This window comes from Falco punctatus, assembly GCF_963210335.1.
Source record: "Falco punctatus genome assembly, chromosome: 5".
Taxonomy (NCBI): Eukaryota; Metazoa; Chordata; class Aves; order Falconiformes; family Falconidae; genus Falco; species Falco punctatus.
The window spans coordinates 62,284,537-62,307,263 of record NC_137584.1 but is presented as its reverse complement, the minus strand read 5'-3'; the positions used below and the strand labels follow the sequence as shown (position 1 = coordinate 62,307,263).

Genomic DNA, 22,727 nt, shown 5'->3' with positions numbered 1-22,727 from the left:
TACACATGTAAAACTCATATTCCTGTACAGTCAGTCAGCTGCAGACAGGTTCAAAATATTTTGAGGACTTTTTTAGTATCTCCTTGGCTATTCTACCATGCAAGCAGACAAAAAATCTCCAACTGCTGTCCTATACCTCTACATTTATAGCCATATCACTGAATTTCTGTTCTCTCTTAGTTTACTAAGAAGGGTCTCAGATGATGTGAGTTTAATATGATACTTACTTGGATATACACTAAAACCAGTGCCCATGCACTATTCCAATTGGAAAGTCTTTATTGAACAGAAAAGTCGGAAGGAAGAAAAGATTAATCTAAGCATTGTTTTCCATCATTTACAATTTCGCTCAAAAATACATGGCCTGAGCTGTATAAGCAAGAAACTGGGGTGCTGGTTTGATGTTCATGCCAGCTGGTTATTCACTAATTGTGCTGGAAAAATCAACCCTTCCTTTGAAGCTTTGAGATCACAGACTTTGAAATAGTATATAACATGTCCCAACTCTATATTATTTTTTTTTCCTATTGAACTGCCCAGATAGTAAAAAGTTAACAAGTCATTACACTATCTATGTTCCAAACATATCAGAATGATGGGTATATATGATATAATTTATGCCCTAGTAACAACACTGCAGATTATTTAAATGAAATGTGCAGAAGCTAGACTAGTGAAGACAAATTTCTCATTTCACTAGCTAAGACATATGTGGAGTAAGAGTGACACTCTGTGGCAAGAGCAATGCATTAATTTTTCCAAGCTGTCTTCCTGGTTTTTTCCTTGCCTTTATCTTAGTATTTGTTGGAAAGTACAGATTAATCCAAACTTCTTTAATTTCATTACAAAATTGAGGGAAAGGCAAAAGGAATTCACACAGCTTGAGAGGTGTGAAATAGTTCAAGAAGCTCTAGCAGCATCTGATTACAATCTAAACTAGCAGTTACATTCATGAAATTGAGAACATAAGTGCCAGGACACATATACTGTTTAGAGGTGGTTGGAAATTTGGTAACAATTTGTGAAAAGCTCTCGGTGTTGATGCAAGTAAATATTAAAAATGTTTGGGGGCTGGTGTGATTTTTAGGTTGACTTTTTCTTTCTTGTCTAGGACTCTATTTTGATCCTGATGTTTTGGTTTGCCCGAACTCGAAAGCCCGTTCTGAGTTTCATGTTTCATTTTAACTTGAGACTGAAAAATTCCATTTCAGTGGAGCAACCCAGTCTCCAATTTCATATGCTGCCTTTATATTTCATCACTGAAAGGTTGTACGTTGCTGCAGGATGGTTCCATTCACCACACAAAGAAGCAACAGTATGAATACTTGCCACATCCCAATAGTAGTCAATCTTATTCAATCAGTGTGTCATACAAATTTTACAATACAGATGTGGATTCCCATGCAAAGAGTTGAAATCTACTGATCATAGGCTAGCTTTTCTTATTCTTTGCCATAGAGTCCTTAGGAATATGTTCATAATATTCAGAGATCCACACAGGATGAGAGCTTATTTCCTTGATGCTGCAGATGCCAAGAGATCTGACTGTTAAGAGAAAAAAATAAAATAGCATGGTTGGAAGAGAACTTCCAAAGTATAGTATGTCTGGATCCCAAAATAAGAGTGACAGTGTGCCTGTACCTCTTGCTCCACTTTCATTTGAAAGAAGAAAAGAGGTCCATCTTAAAGAGAGGTTATATGTTCGACGGATGAGCCTTTTACAGAAACCACAGGCTGCATCCCCAAAAGAAGAACAAAAGGGTTCAGGACCCCTTGGCATATATTTGTTGCCAGCTATTCTGAATAAAATGTTTCCTTGGGCACAGTTGATAAGTAAGGGAAAGAAACATTGAGACACGTAAGAAAAAACCACAGTGGTGGCTGTGCTTATTTCAATTCCAGTTGCTTCAGCATCTTCTGAAGCAGCCAAAAGCCCAGCAGAGGTAAAGGGAAAGAAGGGGAAACCTTAGGACTCCTGCTGTGGCACCTCAACTGCATGTCACAGTAATACCTACATAGTTGTGCAATCTGCACAGCTATATGTCAGCTATAGCTAGCCGTGCTGTAGCTGGGTTAAGTGAGAAAATACCCAAGGACCAGGTGCTTCTGCACCTCTCAATTTCACTCCTTCATCCTCTCTTGAAGGAGGACCACTTCCACTCTGCAGGACAAGATCCAGGCAGGAAAACTAGTGAGAGTGGGGACTATAGCGCTCCCACATCACTATGAGTTCACCAGCAAGCATCTCTAGGTACCATTTTCCCAGTCTTTCCTGCAAAACACAAACAGGCTGACATGTCGGCTTGGCTGCAGTTCTGCCTTGCTGACTTGGGTGTTATCAGAGGTGCCCGATGGCTCTGCAAGTGGTGAATTTATGTGGACCAAGCTGACCCTGGTTGGTGACACCAGGTGCAATAAATAGAGCACAGTTGCAAAGCAAATCTGACACAACAGAAGAGCAAGCAGGTAGTATGTGTACTACAGGGAATAGCTAGCTCATTATAGTTTTCCATGTTTCCATCAAGTGAGTCCAGCGGCATCACTCCAATGATGAGGAAATTATCTGAGGAGCAGTACAAAGGCAACTCCTCATGAAGACAGCTACAACTGTGCACGTGCACACATACACATAGAAAAGAAGAAAAAGTGCTGAGCAAGATGCTTCTGTTGGGTTGGGCTGCAAGGCAGACACCACATGCAAATGCATAGCATGCGTCGTCGGATGATGCTTTTCTTTCTGGGAAATGACAAGAGCTTCAGGGAGACTGGGACGGCAGCTGCCAACAGGCAGAGTGAAGCAGGGACTGAGCAGAAACACCTTCCTGCCCTAATCAAAGTATTTCTAACCACAGGAGGCATCTAGCTCAGACTAGTAGTACTCTCAAAGAATAAGGAGGTCTTGAACTTGGGCTGCCTACAAATCTCATTTGCCCTTGTAGCATTTGAGGAAAGCTTCTGGGCCATGCGGGCTTCAAGGATAGATGGGAGACATGCTGGCACTCACAGTGGAGCACTCACAGACCCAGCACCTGGGTCTGCATTAAAGTGCAGCCTAGACACATTTCTTGACCTACATCACCAGGTAATATAGCACATGTGTATCATGTGAGGTGAAAACTGTTTTATAAACTAGACATGCTACAGAAGTACAGGCCCAACTCTCAAATAATAAAGAACCAGGTTGAATCACAAACTATATAGAATGCTCCTGATCATGTTTTCTTTTGCCTTTCTTTCTATTTTTTTTTCCAAAAGCAACTTGTACACAAGAGAAAACCTTTAAAATAAAAAACACCTTTCACTTACACTGCATCTTGTCTCTTAAGGACAACACTGTATGCAGGTTTTCCCCAAATATAGCCTTGGTGTGTCACATCGTGAATGCCTCCTGCTTTCCCAAAAAGTGAGCTGTGATCCTGTTATCCATTTCTAGGCTGCAGCTACCTGCTCCCTCAGACCCTGCTTACAAGCTCTTGTCTTGTCCTCCCCCATTGCATCAGTGGGTCACACCTCATTACAGAGTACAGGGGTAGCTCTGCTTAAACGCAATTACATTTGGCTGCCTTGCTGTATTGGGTTTGTGTGGCAAGGTTTTATTGGAGAGGGGCTACAGGGGTGGCTTCTGATAGAAGCTTCCCTTATGTCTGATGAGCCAACGCCAGCCGGCTCCAGGACGGACCCACTGCTGGCCAAGGCCAAGCCTATCAGCAATGGTGGTAGCACGTATGGGATAGTGTATTTTACAAGGGAAAAAACAAAAACACCTGCACAACAAATTGTGGCAGAAGAGAGGAGTGAGAATAGGTGAGAGCAACCACTCTGCAGACACCCAGGTCAGTGCAGAAGGAGGCAGGAGGTGCCCCAGGCACTGCAGCAGAGATGCCCCTGCAGCCCCTGGTGAAGCCCATGGTGAGGCAGGCTGTGCCCCTCAGCCCGTGGAGGGTAACGCTGGAGCAGGTACCCACCTGCAGCCTGTGGAGGACCCCACGCCAGAGCAGGTGGATGCCCCAAGAAGAGACCCAGGAGCCTTTTGTTATATTTTCTCTCCCCTGTGCAGCTGAGGAGGGGAGTGATAGAGCAGCTTTGGTGGGCACCTGGTGTCCAGCCAGGGTCAACCCACCACACTTGCCATCATATCTTGACCTCTTGCCTTCAGTCATACCTCTCACCCATTCACTCCCACCAAAGTTTCTTAGTTTTCTTCTGCCATAGTTAGATAAGTTTACCAATGTATTTATTTACTTTTAGGTAATCCCTAACCAGACCACACTCTGCCCTAAATGACACAGTGAATGTTCAAGTTCAGAGCACTACTCCCAGCTTTCTTCTTCTAGTGTGACAGGGACTGAGAAGGGCACACAAAAATTCTTGAAACCAACTGAAAATGTGCTATTGACATAGGCCAACAGAAGTAAAAATTAAGTGCTGTCTTTTCAGCCTGGTTCACAATAAATCATACCTGCATTACCCTAAGAAACAGTAATTATGAGAATAATGTCAAGACAAGGGGGAAAATCTTAATGCTGAATGTATATGAATGATTATGTATATGAATGAATAACACACATATTTAAACATATGTAACCACATACACATTCAAATACAACTTCCTAAAAATGTGGTCCAAGGCAGAAACTGCAACTGTTTAGCCACTTTTAACCATAGTTTATCTTTCCTTACAAAGTCAATGAACAAAAGCATTAAAGAATACATAAATATTTTATGAATTCTACACATCCATTGTCTGGTTGCCAAAACCTTTTAAAGTTCTACACAGGTTACATTTTAAGCAGAAATTTTCTCTGCTTTCTGATTTGCAACCCGAACTTACACGCATCTTCTTATAACTGACATGAGGATTCTGTTCAAAATCAGAACAAAATGTGAAACAAACCTCCATATAGAGTTCTGCCAATCATCTCATTTCCCATAGGCACTTCTTCATATGAAAAGTAGTTTTTCACTGCAACTTGTATGGCATAACTTGAAAATGGCTGTAGATTGTCTATGACAGCTATAGGACCCTGAAATTCCTGTTATTCAAAATCAAATAATAAACATGTATTCTTAGAAAAGAGATTCATATAGCACATCAATCATGTCAATGAAATGAGTGTTAAAAATAATATAGTAGTGCTTTTGTATTCTAATATATTTTAGTGCTTAAAAAAGAACATTAAAATGATAATTTGCATAATAGCTCACTACAGAAAACACATACCAAAAAATAAGCTGAGATGCAATTAGCATGGCTACAATACTACATTGTTCAGTGGCTGGTACTTAAAATAGGAAATGGAAGAGTAAAGTAAAATGTAACAGAAAAAAATTATGAAGGAAAGTACAATTATCACAAAACACATAAAGGCAAGCCATATGGTTGCTGGACAGTCTCAAGAGTTATTTAAACAGATTAATATCCACCACAACTGCTCTTTTTACAAGTAGAAACTGAAGACTCATTTCAACAGGATTTTAGCAGAGGCATATTAAAAAATAGAGTTGTACTTGCACAAAGGAAAGCTAAGGGATCTACCACTCAACAAATACCAGACAGAAAGAGGAATTACTGTTGGGAATGCAGAAGTGGAAAAACTCCAGTAGAAAGTTACAGAATGGTTTATAAAATGACTAGAAATGATAACGCATTCCCTATTTATATATGGTATCATGTGCATTTTTCTTCCAAAAGAGCCATACCAATGTTTTTTGCTGTCGAGCAGACAAACAGTAGCTTGAGCTCCTGCAGTTGTTAGTCATTTGTCGGAGAAATACCAGGTATGTTGGTGTAGGCTGTGATATGCCGGGGCATAGATGCTGTGGTGTGACAGATGGCAAGCTTAACATAAAACTGGTGTTAGTCTTATCAAGGATAGTAGGTTTCTCAGTGTCTGGCAATAGAGTCAAGCATCTTTTATCTAGGAAAGACATAAAAAAAATAATTTAAAAAAATCAATTACTGCTATACCAATCCAAACTTGCATGGGATTCTACCACTGTTCCTATGAGAAAACATAACCACAAAGTATTCTTCCTGCTTTCACAAACTGAAACAGAAAAAAAATCCCACCTGAATGTACTGTATTTGATTACTTTCATGGACAGAAAAACAGTGGTCATCAAAGTAAAGTCTCATTTATCTTTGATAAGACAGAGATTTACTAAAAGTAGATTTCCTAAAGAATGTAGGTTCTTCTTTAAGTACTTGAAAACCTTGAAAATCCAGATTGTAGTTGCTGTGTTATCAAGGGCAGTACACACTGATGAGTCCAAACTTGCTTGTCACAGGAAAGACAGATATGCAAAATAGAGAGTACCTTTCTCTAGCAATTAAATGTTATCTCTTTTCTTCCAACCAGCTTCCTATGTGTAAAGTTCAGAGTAACAACAGGGAAATGGGAGACCAATTTTGGAAAGAAAAAACTGCTCTCTGACAGTAAGCAAGAAGCAACAAAAGAAAACACCTCATCACTTGATGTACTTTTAAAAACAAATTAAAAATATATTGAATGGACATGCTGCCAAGAAATAAAAGATTAAGGTACATGCATGGGGAAGATGGTACAAGAACAAATGTTTGCCCTTAGGCCACAACAACTAACCTCATTGTCGAGATCTTTCTCCCTAAATGAGCAATCCTGCCATTCCTGCCAAAGTCAGGTTTATGCATATAAGGGAAGGAAAATAAAAATGTCTGTTCAACAGAAATAAATGTAAGATTGAATCTTTGTCAATTTTACAGTTACCTAGAGGAGTAAAACTCCCATGGGAAAAGTCCCAGATGGAATAAAGAATTGAGTCATTTTCAGAGTTAAAGTTTCTGTCAGGCAGTTCCATAAAATGTGTTTACCCTGACAAGAAAATCCTTCACTACATATTCAGTCCCCTTCTTCCTAACCCTGAAGAGAAATCATTCTCTCACAGAATCTGTGACAGGACAATAATTTTCACTGAGTATTTCTGATGTGTTAAATGATCAACTGACATCACAACTCCGGATGGCAATTAAATAGGTTAAAATGAAAGGAAACTAGCAGTACTCCTTGATCACATCACTAAAGCAATAAAAAGCATGTCAGTCAACCCAGCTAGTCTTTGCAAACATCACTTTTTCACATATATACCATTTGCTTTCAATATTTCTTCAGGAGAAGAATTTATTTTTTTTCTTATTTTAGTATGTTCATTTACTTTTATCTGAAACTTGTGTGAATAATTCTGTGCATTGCCCTCCCCCTCCAAATGCCAAGGCTGTATGTTCCTCCAAATATTTTCAGCACTCGATGAAAATAAGAATTTCTCTGTGGGAATCTCTAGGTAGAAATAATCCCTTTGGACTGAAATTCAGTTCGTCCTTTGCTGCACCAGCTTGCAGGAAACCCTATACCTGGGGACAGCGATTGGCACATTCTGTACCAAAGCCAAACCAGGCTCCTGCACCAATGCCAAGCCCACACAGACCTCATGGGAACAAACTTGCCCAAAGTACTGGTAAGAATAGCCTGGACACTGGCCAGAGCAGCTGCAGGCAGGGGTAACTCTACTAGCTGTCCAGAACAATTCAAAATTCCTATGTTCCAAGTAAATCCATCCTGTTAAAATATTACCTTGTATATTTGTCAGATTTTTATGCAATACTGAAGTTAAAGAATTATTTTGAATATATTCATCATGCAAGTAGGTCTCCTAAACACCTGCATTTACAAAGATGATCCCTATAGGTACCATGAATCCTACCTCTCTATTAAAATTAATTTTTATTTCTTTCATTACTATTCTACTATGGTTTGTTTAAAATATTAGGAGTTCTAAGTAAAGCCTGTGTCTACTATAAGGTAAGCTGTAATTGCTTCTCAGGTACTTTTTTTATAAATCGTTTGCATAAGCAGAGTTCTTATCTCTGTCTTTGGAAAGGCAGACATTCTTTTTCAGCTTTGCAAACTTGTGAACAAAACCAGAAATCTGTATCATACTAGGGATCATTATCAAACTCTTGCTACAATCCTTTGTGGACATTTGCTCTTTTTCTGTGCTTTATGTGCATAACCTTTTCTAAATCTCCAGGTTTGATGCAAGTTTAAAAATAGGCGTGGTTTGGTGTTAACATCCTGAGCCTTTGAAACACAGGCAATATTCATCATCACAACCTTCCATGGGATTCAACACAAGGCCAGTCCTTACATTCATCCTTTTAAAAATGTGCATAGTGAATTGTTTCCCTCTAGAAGGTACCTGAATCCATAAAGCACATTTTACATAAATACACATAGCATGATCTGCAACTCAAATACATGCTCTGAAATAAACTTGCTACATTTACAAAACAATGCAAATCCCCTCTACCTGGATACAATTGGGCTGCTGAGCTGTAGGCTAAGATCTTCAGTTTGTTATTTGCTCTCTTCTGAAGGAAGTGTCTTGTACTTTCTTTATTTGCTAGCCAAATTTCAGTGTATTCCTTTGCTTCAGTGCTCCAGTAGATAAATTTCTTATCTACAGTCAAGCTGCCAATTTTCCTACCTGTAGGAAAACATTGTATAGTTAAGCTTCAGGATACACCCTGAGCACACAATTTTACAAGAGCAGATGGGTGCTTGTATTCACTGTGAGTCAATATAGGTGAGTATCTTAGTCATACCATGTCTTCAAAGGCCGCCCTGGAAAAGACATTACTGATATTTTCCAATAGGTCTCATGACACTGAAACACTATGTTATTTCAGTTTAGAAGTGTTGATTTGAAGGCTTTTTATTATCCATAATTATGAGAACTGCAATTCAATTAAGAAACATCAAAATAAAACACAACGGCTGTCTATAGAAACTTCCATATTTTTTCCAAGATGAAAACCACACAGGCAGGGCTCTGCCATCTCCCAGGAACAATTAAGACAGCTCCTCTGGTAACAGAACAGCTTTACCAGCACCCCTCCAGAACCCAGCAGAAAACTGAGCAACCAAGATTAAGTGTTATCGTTACAAGAAGTGCAACATAGATAAGTTGTCATATAAGACTCTACCTGCATGAAGTACCCTCCCCACGTGTTGAAGTCTGCAATGCCACTTTCAGGCATAGTGTAAGATGTTATTGTACCTTTTCATTGGGGTAAACTGTAATAGGTGTATCTGATACGAAACCCTAGTAAAATGATGTGTTAATACTATAAGTGAAATACGTTGGCAAGTAGCATTTAAGGCTGTAGCATCTCCATTTGATTTACATTTTACTAGAATATATATTTGCATCAGTAAATATCCTCACACTGCTCTTTCTCCTAGTTTGTATGAACAGGGTACACAACTAGAAACACAGAACACATTTTGACCATCTTGCCTGTAGATAAATCAATTTTGTAACAGAAGTGTTTCTTTAAAACTATTTTGTGGAAATGAACATTGTTTTGTGCAAGAGAAAGAATCACAAACTACCTAGAAACATAACAGAGTACTCAGACCTTGAAAACTTTGTATTTTGGTAATTTCCCAGCAGTGGCAAGCATCCATATCTGAGGCCCATATTTCACCTCTTCCTCTGATAAAGAGCAGCTGGGGATTCTTGGAGTCAGACACATCTATACTCATAGGTCTTCCTAGCTCTGCTTCTGCCACGTTACAGCTGCAGTAGTTCCTCATCTGTTCTTCTGCTGACACGTATCCCAAAATGTGGTGCACGGTGTCGTTCAGAATATCATAATAAAACATACGGCAGCCATAATCAAGCTCCTCCATCCAGTACAAGCGGCTATCAAACAAAATGCATTATTTACAGTAGAAAAACTTCCATCTGAGCAATCTGCCCTAAATGCAGTCCTGTAGTGACTACAGTCACAAAGATCCCAAACATTTAGAACACAGTAACTACAGCAGCATACTTGCAGAGTGATTCCAGGTATTTAAAGGGCATTTTTTAATGGAAGGTCACAATAACTGATTATTTATTTTGGATAAAACAGTTACTGTAAAAAGTTGTGGTCTGGTGCTGACTTTCATTTGCATCGCTTAAACAGAAGAACCCATTAGTATTTCAGTATCATTTGAAATCTTCACTCAGACACGGACATCTTGAAATTAGATATGTCCAAGCTCAGCTTGCAGTATAAAAGTAGAACTATGTCCAGATAGTTTCTCCATTTACACAATGCAAAACGCTTGTGTACTATAAAAAGTCCTTTTTGGTCCTTAACAGTGATGATTTGATGAAAATCACACTAAAAATATGCTTTAAAAAAGTAATATATGCCTTACCTTGACAAAGGATATGAAAACAGAGATGATACAGTTGAATTACTTTTACCCAACTGTATGTTCAAGGGTTTTAAAGATTTTATCTTGACCTCAAGATCAATAACAAACATTTGAATTTCATTCCATGGTGTTTTCAGGGCAACAAAGAGGTGTCTTGCAATCCAGTCAACTGTGATGGCTGTGGCATTGTGAAGATATGCATCTCTGAAAAACTTAAGAAAAAATTTAGAAAATTATTAAAACTGCTTGAGAGCAGAATTTTCCCACCTGACATTATGAAATTATATTTGTTTCCAAAATAATTTCTACTTGGCATGCAGAAGACAATATATAAAGATTCTATGCCATAGAATGAAGATTCCAATATTTTTATACAAATGAAAACTATTGTTTCACAAATATCAATTGTTGCTTCCGTGTTGCTTCCATATTCTTGAAATTAGAATGAAATAAAATTAAATTACATTTGATACATGAAATAAATTAATTGTATTTAATAGTGTGAATTTAAAATTAAATATCTGTTGAAATATCAACAAAGCAAATGTCACTAAAATCATACATGATTTAATAGGATACCAATGGCATACTCCGGCTTATTCTAATAGCTATTGCTGACATAAAAATTGAAGTCCAAATTTTATTATATTATACATATTTTTATTGCACTGCTAGAAAGGAAAATTATCCAGCTAATCTCTTTTATATTACATCTCATACGAACTGGCAGTCATTAAGAAAATTGTGTCTTTCCAGTTCTGTATTTTGCCATTAAATGTGCTTTGATCATCATGTAACTTTTTTCTGTTTCAAAAATGTAGTTTTGACGTCTTCAAAAACATAATTAGCCCCAAAATAATGACAATAATGGCCACATATTCTCCTAGATTCTCTCAAGCAAGGGAATGAACAAAGGAATACCTGAAACTTTGAAGCAGTCTGTATATTCAAAAGAAACAGAGAATCTTCTACGATATAGTATATTTTGTCATCATTAGCAGTATAACAGATGTCCTTTACATTTGCCTTTGCTGAAAGTTCCCATGTGGTATGATTATTGTCAATGTCAGTAAGAAACAACTTATTGGCAGAAACAGTTATAAGAGTTGGGACAGGGAAAAGATCTGGAAGGAAAAGGGCATAGCAGAATTTACAAAAAGCATTCTAGACAATAGCAGTCATTCATAAGGAAAGCAAGTACAAGATAAAAATAAATGATGGCCCTGCACAAATCGTATTTGGTCACATGTCACAACAAATAAAATAATGAGATACTTTGTTGTCATCACACACAAAGTCCTAAGATTTTTTTAAATGGCATTGTGGATGCTTACCTAACAAATTTAAGCCTAGTAAAAACATATTTGTTCACTTAATTACCTTTAACAATCCAACTAGAATTAGCCTATGATCCCTAGTAGATGTCTAACTCTCTTGGTTACCTTTCACAGTCCAAGTAGAAATATTCTATCATCTCTAGAGTATGTAGGTTACAGATCAAAACCTGTTGTTTCATACAACCCTGGGGTTCCCTAGAGAAGTTAATTTAGCATAGTTTTGAGAAAAGGCTTAAGATTCCTGATATTTAGTGTAATGATAAGAAATGCATTAGTCATTCCATGTCAGAAGCTGTAATTATTTCCTCTGTGGTGTCTACTGTAGGGTGGAACAAAGGTCACACAAAGTGTCAGAGGCTATTTATCAGATTACCAAATTCCTGTACTGTCAACTTTAGCAGCTACTACACACAAACCATGAGATGGCATCTCAATCATCCATACCTGATGAATTCCTCTCTGCTATATCAGACAAAGGTCCTGGACCCACAGAGGTGAAGGCTTGCACCTGTGGGACAGGAGTTTGTTAAATATGTCAAGTAGCAGCATAAATGATTGTGTTTGTAAGCCTGTAGAGTCATATAGTTAAAGACAAAACCAGAACCAGATCTCCTGGCTGCACAGCTAGGAACATATGCATGTGCTCAGTTTGACCTAAGGCTGTGCTGGTCAGTTCAAAGGCTACATTCAGGCTTGGACCATGGCAATGAAGAGAATTTTAAGCAGTGGACAGAGTGACAATTCATGCTACATCTATCAATTAGAGCTCAAAGAACACCAGACAGTCTTGTCTCCTTCCCCAAGCTGAAGCAATTCCTACTGTTTGTTGATGCTGCAACCAACATGGTATTCTCCTCCATCAGTACCTGGTCTGTTACATGCTCTCATACTTTTAACTTTCTTTCAAGCACACATTCCAAAACTTTTATTACAATGAAAACATGACCTCTTGACGAGTTTTAATATGGAAGTCTCTCTTTATAGAAGCCATGTGAGTCCTTGCATTTCTCCAGCAGGGGATTTTCTCTTGATCTGTGGCTTTTTAATCGCCTGTCATCCACCAGCTCAGCCCAATCTATATTTAACTTGCAGTTTCTAGCAGTGGCTTTGGGAGACTTCTAGAACAGTTTCTTTTGGGCTTTAACAAATCTGTACAATATTGCAGCATTGTTTTCCACCTTATTCAGTGAACAACACTACATAGAAAGGTTAAGCCAAGTATACAAGGGTGAGTCAGTCAATCAGCAGTTCCACAAGCAGAAACCACAAGTTCTTGCCCCAAGCCCAATACTATCTCCTAGGCAAACACATCAGGCTGCACTGATAATATCTACCATCTGGCATGGGATAAGCTCAGTAATTTTTCATACCTGAAACCTTACTGTGAGGCTGGGAAGCACATCCCCGAGAGAAAAGAGCATCAGGGTGGGTTTAACGTTGCTCACGTTCCACTCCATGAAAGCATCAGCAGTGCCACTCTGACTCAATAGTTGATAGTAAACCCTGAACTGTGTTAATACTCCATTGTCCCTTTCAGGTCTGTCCCACCTGAACTCCACAAGGACTTTCTCATCACTCTCATGTAGGTTATTTCGTAACACATATATTCTAGGCTTTGTAGGTGCTGAAGGAACTGTATAAGAAAAATGATAAAAAACACAAAGCAAAGTACTCCTGTTAAAACACAAACTCTACCTCATAATCAACTCTTTCAGTTTTGAGCCTGAACTTTATAACCCTGATGCTGACAGAGCCACTTAGCAATTGGTGAAGTGTAAATTACAGAAGAATATCTAAAACTTCACGGTAATTCCTTTCTGTTTTCCATTGGTGTGTGGTTATCTGATTTTAACTTAGCAAAAAAAAACCCTGTATAAACAGAGACAAATGCACTCTTGCACTCAGACTGGGACATATCTATTTAGCCTAGTCCTGTAGGTAGCAATGGAGCTACAAGAATTTTCACAACATAGAGCGTGCTCTTACCTCCTCTCCTATCCACTTCAAAATCTACTGTAGCTTATAAACTCTCTTTCAGCACTCCAGTCACTTAACGTTTTATTTTAGCTGACTTACCTTTGACCTGCATGAGAGCAAAAATAAACACTGAAGTAAAAAGTGCATAACATTTACTAAAAAATTAAGGAGTGGTTATTACATGCAGCCTTTGATGGTCATTGTAATGGATCTCAATTTCTTTTTCTTGCTCATAGTCATAGGCACATGGTAGGTATAGTCATACACTTTCTGTTCCAAATTCTATTGATGCAAGTATGTGCATTTATGTGTGCAATAGATAATTGCAAAGATACTCAGGAACTTGTCCTTGCAACTCTGCCTGCAGCTGACTAGCCCTGAAAGCTGCTCATTCCTCTCCAGGGTTTCACTTGCTGACATAGACCTGGTCCCAGTACCCATTACAGGTGAGGAATGGGATTTAAAATTCTAGTACCTCCTTCAGGGGCTCGAAGGGATGCAGATGTTGTTCGTGCCTTGCCCCAGTATGTGTATGGAGTGACAGTAAAATCAAAGAGTGCAAATGGTTCCAGCCAATCAACTCTGTAGTATGGCACTGTCAGGTTATGGGGATAGAGACACCGTTCACTCTCCAAAGACTGTGAATGAAATAAACCAGAATAAAATAAAACATTTTTTTCCCCCTCAGAAAGGCCCTCAGTTTTCCAAAACTCCCCTCAGCAAGCTGGTCAACTAAATCAAGGCAGAGCTTCTCTTCCTGTGAATGATCATTGTTTCACCAACTCCTGTGGCACTGTAGCAATGCATAGCAATCTACCCTTTGAATTTGAAGTAAAGCTCACCAAAGGTGCTAAAATAAAGTCTGGATGAAGGCTAGATTTCACATTCAGGCAAAGGCTGTCCCACTGGCAGCTCAGAGGGCAATTCTGTCTCTGAGTTATTGTGAAAAGCTTTCTCACACATCTTTGAGCACTGGAAACTCCTTGCCTGGCACTTCACACCCCAGCAGCTAGCCCAGAGCTACTGCCAAGACTGTATGCTGTATTCCTCCTGTGCTGGCCTCAGTGATGAATAAACAGGACAACTTGCTTTATATTTACAGTTTAGTCTGGTTGCTTGACCAATTTGTAAATGCTAAAGCAGAAACAAACTGTATTTCTGTTTAAAGACAGATTCATCAGCAAGTAGATGCAGTAATACATGGAGGTAATAGAGAGGGATTACATGAATATCCTCACTTGCAGAGCTTTTGATCCTACGCAGTAAAAGACAGATCCCCATTCCACGTTTGTGGAGGGACTCCAAGTGATGTGAAAACTTGAAGAATTTCCTTTAATCCTGAAGGAAGACTCTGGCACTGAATCTGGAATCACTTTTGGTGTAAAAGAAAGATTTCCTGTCCATGAAAAGAGGAAGAAATAATAATAATGTAAAGAATATGAGCAGTAGGTAGACTTTTCAAACCTGACTTGAAACGTTAAAGAACTATGGAAAATCTGGTAAGTTGTCATTAGGTAGAAACAATGAATAATAACACCATGTATTCTTTTTTGCCATACCCATCAGCTTTTATAATTGCACATTATCCAGCTATAGCCTGATATATTTATTAATGAGTTGCTGTTGTTCTTATCTTTTGTCAAATGACTGAAGGATTCTAAGAACAAAGAATTACAAGCTGACAGTGAATACCTTTCTTGAGGGGTTTAGCTCAAGAAAATAACGTACCTGGCAAAGGTTTAAGTGATGTATGAACAAGGGTAAAGGCTGCAAACTCTGCTGGTTGTGAGAAGGGAATGCTAAGGCTCTGGTTGATTTCCTGAGTTGTAATGAACTGAAGACTATTAATCCAGAACAGACGACCACTGTAGTATTGCAGTGTACTCTGAGATATTTCTGAAGTACTCCATGCTGCAAATTCTGTGATGATGGCATTACCACAACTGTGAAAACACATATGAAATTAGAAAACTGAAAACACACATGTAGAGAGAACAAGATTTATGCAATGTTTGACACACTGATAAGTTTTGCATCATTTAGATTCTTAATACTGATGTAGGAGGTAGGGAAACAATTCAAAAAGTTTTCTTTAAGTTCTCCAAAGCAGAATGCTTTTCAGAATGGCACATTGCAGAAAGACCTGTCAAAATTTTACAAAAAAAAAAAAAAAAAAAAAAAAGCAAAGCCTTGATTCCCTTGATTTCATTAGAAAACGTAAAATGGCTTCATATTCTGATGTATGGATGTAGAAAATTGAATATTTTGAAAAACCAGCCCACCTTCTCTCAGCAATTGCATTGAAACAGTAGAGTCTACTTCATAACATGAGATTCATTCTACTTTGTTACAGCAGGTCCTCAGATGAATTTGAGCCTGCTAGTTTCCTTGATAACCTTCTGTTATTTACTAAGCTCTCTTAGCATTTTCCTCCCCTGGGATCACTGGTGACTTAATCCGTCATGTTACTTCTAGTCAAAACGTACAGGCCTTTTTTGGAACAAATTTATCTTCTGGGTGAGAGATTAAATGTGTTGTAAAAGGCATCATTTTGCCATCTCAGAAATGTCTATCAGCTTAGACACATGCTATCCAAAACAAATTTGGAAAAGCTTTGACATGCCATCAGGTCCATTAGGGTGGATTATTTCTAATCTCTCTGTTCTGGCATGCCAGGAACAATGATGTATGGTTGTCAATTGGTTCACACTGGAGCTGCATGTTCTAGCTAAAACTAATCAACATATTTTGATTCCTTAAATGTTTACCATTAAACATAACAAGTCTAGTATCAGTCAGAAAACTCAGCTGATTCCACACAAAACCAGCCTGCAACATTATGAGCACATGCAAATACTGTTCAATTAAGTTTAAGAAGTTTATTATGATACTTGAAAAAAAAGATTAATCGCACTCTCCATATGAAAAGGAGCAAAAATGAAAAAAGTTTCATGAGCTATCACTCATCATGTACTTGGTACTTACAGAACAAAATACCATTTACAGAACAAAATTTTTCTCAAGGTCTTAGTATATATAAAAGCTGACCCATAAACACGGTTTTGTTTCGTTTTATTTTTTTAAAAAAATTGCCCTTCAGGAATAATGGTGCCATTGCATTCTTAGGATGATCGAGAGGAATGTCTGCTGAGTACTGACTGCTCAGGTAAGAAAGCAGTGTCAGTTCAAGTCCTAAGCTCCATGCAAGATGAACAAGTTACAGCTCCAGGCACTTGAAAACTGTCAGGTATTGCAAATGCCAAAACATAAAATAGACAATAAATGGCGATTATTTCCTAAAGCTAAGTCTAAAAATTGATGAGTATGACCTCAGTTTGGTTAAGCTTCCATACTGTGTTTCTCTCACTGTAAAACATGTTTAACAACCATCCCAACAGGTAGTTTGCCATCAGCTAGCTATGATCATTAGCTCTTCTTTTTGTTTAATGTTAAATCAATAACTAGTGTGCCCAGCATTGGACAAAATTTGTTTTTAAAGAATATCGCAAAAACTAGGAAATATAGACTGTCTTACCTCTGCTACACGTTTACTTACCCTTCTTTGCAAAGAGCAACTCTGTACAGGTTCAGGCATAGACTATCTCGCACAAGCCAGTAAAGAAAACCATAGGTGAAATCCAAAGTTAAACCAAACACCTAAGAAAAAAAAAGTCAAAAGTCCAAATAGCAATTTGAACACACCTTCATTTCTGAGGTAAAAGCTCTTAGGCATAACTGTTGTCTAGATAGCAACATGAGTAGCTCTTTCTTGGCAAAAATAACACTACTATCATGAATATTTATTTTAACACAAAAAGAGATAGCACTAGAAAATCATCAAGTCCTTGGTGGACACCTATTTATAGCAGCTGATGATTTTCTAGATAGCACTTTATGAGCACCTGTCACAGTGTTTATCCCTGGAGTATCTGCGCACTTCAGATATGATGGCAACAGTGTATCAAGTGATTAGTGGAACTACCTATCAAAATTCCCAAAACACCTCCGGTATTTTAACATTCTTAGTCTAAAACAGGTGGTGGATACCCAGTCTGAAAGTCAGAAACACCTTCTGAAAGAAGTACTTCAGACCTTTTGCCTTTGTTTTCTAGCTTTGATTTTATGAATGCAATATTTAATGAGTTGCGTTACTTATGGAAAATACATGTAAAAATTTTATTGATGTATCTGGTTAAACAGGAAATTCAAGCATTTATATTTTGGTAAATTATTTATTTTTCAATAAAGAGTGGGGGGGGGTGGGAGGAATGAAACAATCTTGCTGTTCATTACTTCAATATTTCATCCTCATTTAAGCTAGGTGCAAGATTTTTTGTTTGTTTTTTTTAATAGGACCTAATATTCGAAACAGAGCTTTCTTGCTTTTGCAGTAAACAACAGATTCAATACCATATGCAACAATAATAGAATTCAGACTTCTAATAATCTGTTCTGTGAATAACAAAGAATTTGCTTCTACGAATTAGTCTGCTAAATGTTATCAAGTTCAACCTATGTCATGTCATTAGCACAGCTTGCAAGTTGTTAGGGGCCTCTCTGAACGTTTTCCAGCAGCTCTCAAACTTCTTGTCCAAACACTAGTTGTAGCTATTCTTTTGTAAGCTTAATTTTCCATTATGGATGTAAGTGGAGCAGTCCTTTTTTTTTTTTTTTTTTTCCCAACTCTTCATTAATAAACCGCAGAAGATGATGACAGGAAAGCAAATGCCATATCACTTAGTTGTCTGTTGGTCCTTATGTAATCACATTCTTGACATATTTCTGTTGACATTGTATGTCAGAAAATCAAGGTTTGAGTGATTGCTCCTGTAGGTTTTCCTGTTAAAAATATCACACAGTATGTATGTGCCTGAGTGCACATTTAGTCAACCATGTTATATTTTATCCCATTTACCTATTCTCCCTCCCTTGCATAACACCAAACTACACCTTCCTGAATCTACCTTGCTTTTTTAAATGTTTGGATTTTCTTTTCTTGCCCTGCTTTTTTTTCTGGCACTATTATATTTTCCCCATAGGTGTACCCATTTTCTTTCTCCTGGTCCCTCTATCCCCATCAATAAAAGGCAAAGAAATATTTTTACTGTTCATCTTCACGAGTTAAACAGCAATTTAACACCTTCCTTCTGTTATGCTTCAAAAATAGACAAACTTTACATTTCATGGGAGGTATTAGTCTCTGGACGTGATATGTAGTTGTGATCGTGCAATGTAACTCAGCATCATAAGATGCAACCTAAATTTAGCTACTTGAGATACCTCTTGACTAGAAATAATAAGAGACCACACCTAGAGGGTCCTAGCCCCTCCTGAATGTAACACACTTTGCTGCTCCCCTATAAATTACATTTGTCCCAGGTATACTGAAGAAGTGTACTTACTAAGTGCATTGGAAATTCTATGCCATATCCTAAACTAGAATAAACCAGAGTAGCTGTGGCAAAATCAATCAAGCTATGCCAATATACACCAGCTAAGCTAAACAGCTGATTGGAAAATAAAATAACTGTCATAAAAGGGTTTAGCTCCTGCCAAAGAAATTAGACTATCAAAGCTCTCCCTTCAGATTTGTTTCATATTTGAAAACTGACGTCTCCATAGTAGTCTCTTCCTATCACTCAGGTTTCAAGCTAAAAGGAGATACAGCCATATACTGCTGAAGATACTGTACTGACCAGCTGAACAGCAATTCTTTATTAGAAAACCAACTAGTAAATACCAGTAAGAACAGTCATGTGGAGAACATGCTCTGACTGTTGAATAACAGCAATTAACTATTACATCTGTGTTTTAATATTGAAGTAAGAGGTATTCAGGATTGTGCAAGGAAGATACATATTAGCACTTGTGCAAACATGTATTTTCATGTTTATATGTGACAATAATGACCAGTTTGATAACTCCACCATTAAAAAATGTCGTACTGCTCTTTTTTTTCTGATGGGTTTATTTTGGTTTTTATATTAATAAACAAACACCTATCAGCTATAACTGGTCACTTCTCAATCTAGACATTTTTACTTGGCTTTTTTCCTGTATGCATCATGGCAGAAGGCTGAGTTCAGGAAGTCAGCACATAGTTTAGGGGCTGCAGAGAAGCAGGAGAGGAGATGATTGTTTGTAGGAGGTGTGAATAAGTGGATGGTTGAAGGCTGGTATCACTGACATAAAGAAAGGTGCAGAAAAAAAATGACAGGAGCAGACAAGCAGTCTTATTGCTGCCAAGGTTCCTGAAAACAAGAACAAGAAGTTTGAGGTTAGCATGAGGTCATTGAGAGAAACAGGTAGTGAATAAAAAGAGAAGGGCAAGGAAGGTGACACTTGCTGCTTAGAGTAAACTGCAAATTGTCAGTCCTTTGCAACTGGTCACTCAGAAGATATGTGGCAAGTTAAGTGTGCTGTTGAGCTTGGACAGCATAGATCTTCCCTTGAAGACAGTCCACGCTCGCCAGCTTCCACAGAGAGGTGTGAGGCTAGTACTGGAAGATACAATGACCCTTTCCAGGACAGACATTTCTCTCTACAAGTGACAAAAATTTTTCAGTACTTCTGTACTTAGCTTTAGAGTTTCCCTCTCCTTCCCAAACCCTCATGAACACCCTAATACATCCACCCTAATACAGCTAAAACAACAACCTCCCATCTCTTTCCCCCCTCCCCATACTGTCCACTAGCTTTACTCACTCTTGCAAGAAGTCCCCTTTCTTTCTCCCTGAGGAGCTGCTCTGCTCTGCAGCAGCCTCTTCACAGCCCTATGGAGCTCCCCAGCAGTACGGAGCAAAGAAAGAGGGGCCAAGCTGAGGCCAGGCCTGCATCTGACTCAGACAAGGGAGAAAGAGAAGACGGGGAAGGGAAGGGGCAAACTGGCAATGGAAAGCCTCGAAGATCCCCAAAGCACAGGACTTGCTATTCCTGCCACCACACAAGGGACAGGATCAGGCAGGATGGGGATTGTCAGTGGCAGATCTGGTACCCTCACCTGTACTGCAGCAGCCACAGCAGCAAGCTGTGGCGGGCAGTGGCAGGGGCCAGCTGTGCTGAGCACAAATATCGCACCAGCTGCCGCCGCCCCCCTCTCAGCAGCACAGGCAAAGCCTGTCTCTGTAGCAGCAATCTTTGCAGCCTGAAGTGCAGCTCCGGTCTCCCTGGCAAATATCTAGTCCCAAAACTGGCCCTCTGAGGACCCACAAGCCGGGGAACATCACAAAGGAGGCAGGATGCTATAGAGCTCTGGCTCCATGTTGTGATGGGAAAGCCAAAACTGACCATTAGATTTAAGTCATTTGGGAAAAGCAAGTGCCTTTCACATATGGAAAGGAGCAGCATTGCAACCATAAGGACATCTTTGATGTCATATTTTGTTGCAAGGGTCTGACTTTAGAAATGACAAGCCAAAGTTTTGGTACAGCTATTACATGGTTTAATTCTTACCCTGTTCTCAAAATGATTTAACAGTATTGCAAGAAAGGCATGTTATTCTTCTGGTCACAACATGTTGATTTTGACAGCCATGAACACTGACTATTAAAAGATTGAACTTCCAGAACACTCTCCTCCCCGAAAAAAAAATTAAAAAAATAAATAAAAAAAAAATCAGTCACCTGTTTACCAGAAAACTGTAGCTGCTCTTGTAACATAAGATACTCCTCTCCATTCAGTCTTGTGCTCTCCACTGAATACGTTGTGGCCCAGTACAAATAGCCATTTATGGAATCCACTACTAGATCCTTCACTAGGAACACAACATGAGCCACAACATCCATATGGCCTCCCAGCAGGGATTTTCTGTAGATCTAGGGACAAAAGAATTGCTTTTAGCATTACACCTAAATCATCAGCCATGATCAATTAAGTACATGTAAGTGACATTTCCACAGCCATTTATCAGAAGCTTATGCAAGTCTCAGGCTTTGAAACCTTTTGCATTCGAAGTATAAGGATGAATAACGAGGCAAAATTATTAGTTAATATTTGCCAGAAAGTAACAAAAGAAAAAGCTGAAATATCTCTTCCCCTTGGCTTTCCCAGCTTTGGCAGCCTTCTGTCTGACAGAGTTTCTCACCCACTTCATATTCACTATTCACAAGTGTAAATGAGGGTGCAAGGCAGTGTGAAATCTGGCCTCCTAGCTCCAGTTTTTAAAACAGCTTCTGATTTTGCACTTACAAGAAATGGAAGGCATAATTTGACAGCACTGCATAAATTAGCACTGCAGTTTTGAAGTCAGATACCTTTTAAATAATTCACATGTCAGTGTTCCTGATATGAGAGTGTACAAAGTGCAATTGTAATTATTTTTTTACCTGCAGTGATCTGCAAAATATAACAATACAGAGGCCAATCTTGAAAATCTCTGTGTAAACAAATCATGTCAAATTTGATTAAAATAAATTCCATCTACTTCTTAGTTGAGATCAGCTTGGCAGCCTCCATTTTCACTATCTTCACTTATTTTTACAGTGTTGAATCCAACAAAACTGTTGATAGCATGTTTGATTTGTCTGTTTTGCACCTGGAGTTCAGTATCCTGCATTAGTGAGTATTAGTGAACATCTTACCCCAAACCTTTGTATAACTCTGAAAATCACTCCAGGGAAGAAAGGCCTCATTGTTCTACACTACAATAGCAAAGGTCCAAATTCATCTCAGGTTGGAAGTAGTAAGGATTATCTTCCCAAATACTGTTTTACAGTATTTCTTTTTTACTTTAGGAACTTTTTTTCCTTTTAAGAAGTGCAACTATACCTACCGTATTTGCTTTGCCGGCCCAGTACAAGCATTGACCCAACCAATCAAAGGCCAACATCCTTGCATTTCTGACATCAGATATGTAAGTATTCTCAGTGGTACCCTCTTGTTTGTTCAATGACCAGGTCTGAACTTCCCCCATGGAATTAATCCAATAAAGAGTGTCATTATACCAGTCGAGGTCTTGATGAAAAAAAGGGAAGATATTAAGCATTTCAAAAATGTGTAAATAAAAACCCATTTTTTTAAAGAATAAAAAGTAGCCAGACATTTCGGTTATTTAAAAATCAATACAAATGAAGTTAGGCTCAGTTAACATGAAAATAGGGATTTCCTTATAGGAATACAATGTACATACGTAGTACGTTTATAGCCCTGATAATTGCAAATGTATGACATA

At 38.5% G+C, this 22,727-nt stretch overlaps 1 protein-coding gene across 1 annotated transcript in view; it reads right to left on the bottom strand.

Annotated features, from left to right (window-relative positions):
• Positions 1–22,727, bottom strand: part of ROS1 (ROS proto-oncogene 1, receptor tyrosine kinase) — an 80,004-nt gene that overhangs the window by 30,131 nt on the left and 27,146 nt on the right. Inside the window, exons 16-29 of the mRNA XM_080389549.1 lie at positions 22,329–22,510; positions 21,181–21,372; positions 17,115–17,215; positions 15,287–15,501; positions 14,797–14,954; positions 14,034–14,196; positions 12,952–13,214; positions 12,026–12,089; positions 11,166–11,368; positions 10,245–10,456; positions 9,455–9,741; positions 8,344–8,520; positions 5,701–5,918; positions 4,895–5,033 (exon numbers count right to left, since the gene is read on the bottom strand). Coding sequence (XP_080245675.1) covers positions 4,895–5,033; positions 5,701–5,918; positions 8,344–8,520; positions 9,455–9,741; positions 10,245–10,456; positions 11,166–11,368; positions 12,026–12,089; positions 12,952–13,214; positions 14,034–14,196; positions 14,797–14,954; positions 15,287–15,501; positions 17,115–17,215; positions 21,181–21,372; positions 22,329–22,510 — 2,574 coding nt within the window. The remainder of the gene's footprint in view (positions 1–4,894; positions 5,034–5,700; positions 5,919–8,343; positions 8,521–9,454; positions 9,742–10,244; positions 10,457–11,165; positions 11,369–12,025; positions 12,090–12,951; positions 13,215–14,033; positions 14,197–14,796; positions 14,955–15,286; positions 15,502–17,114; positions 17,216–21,180; positions 21,373–22,328; positions 22,511–22,727) is intronic.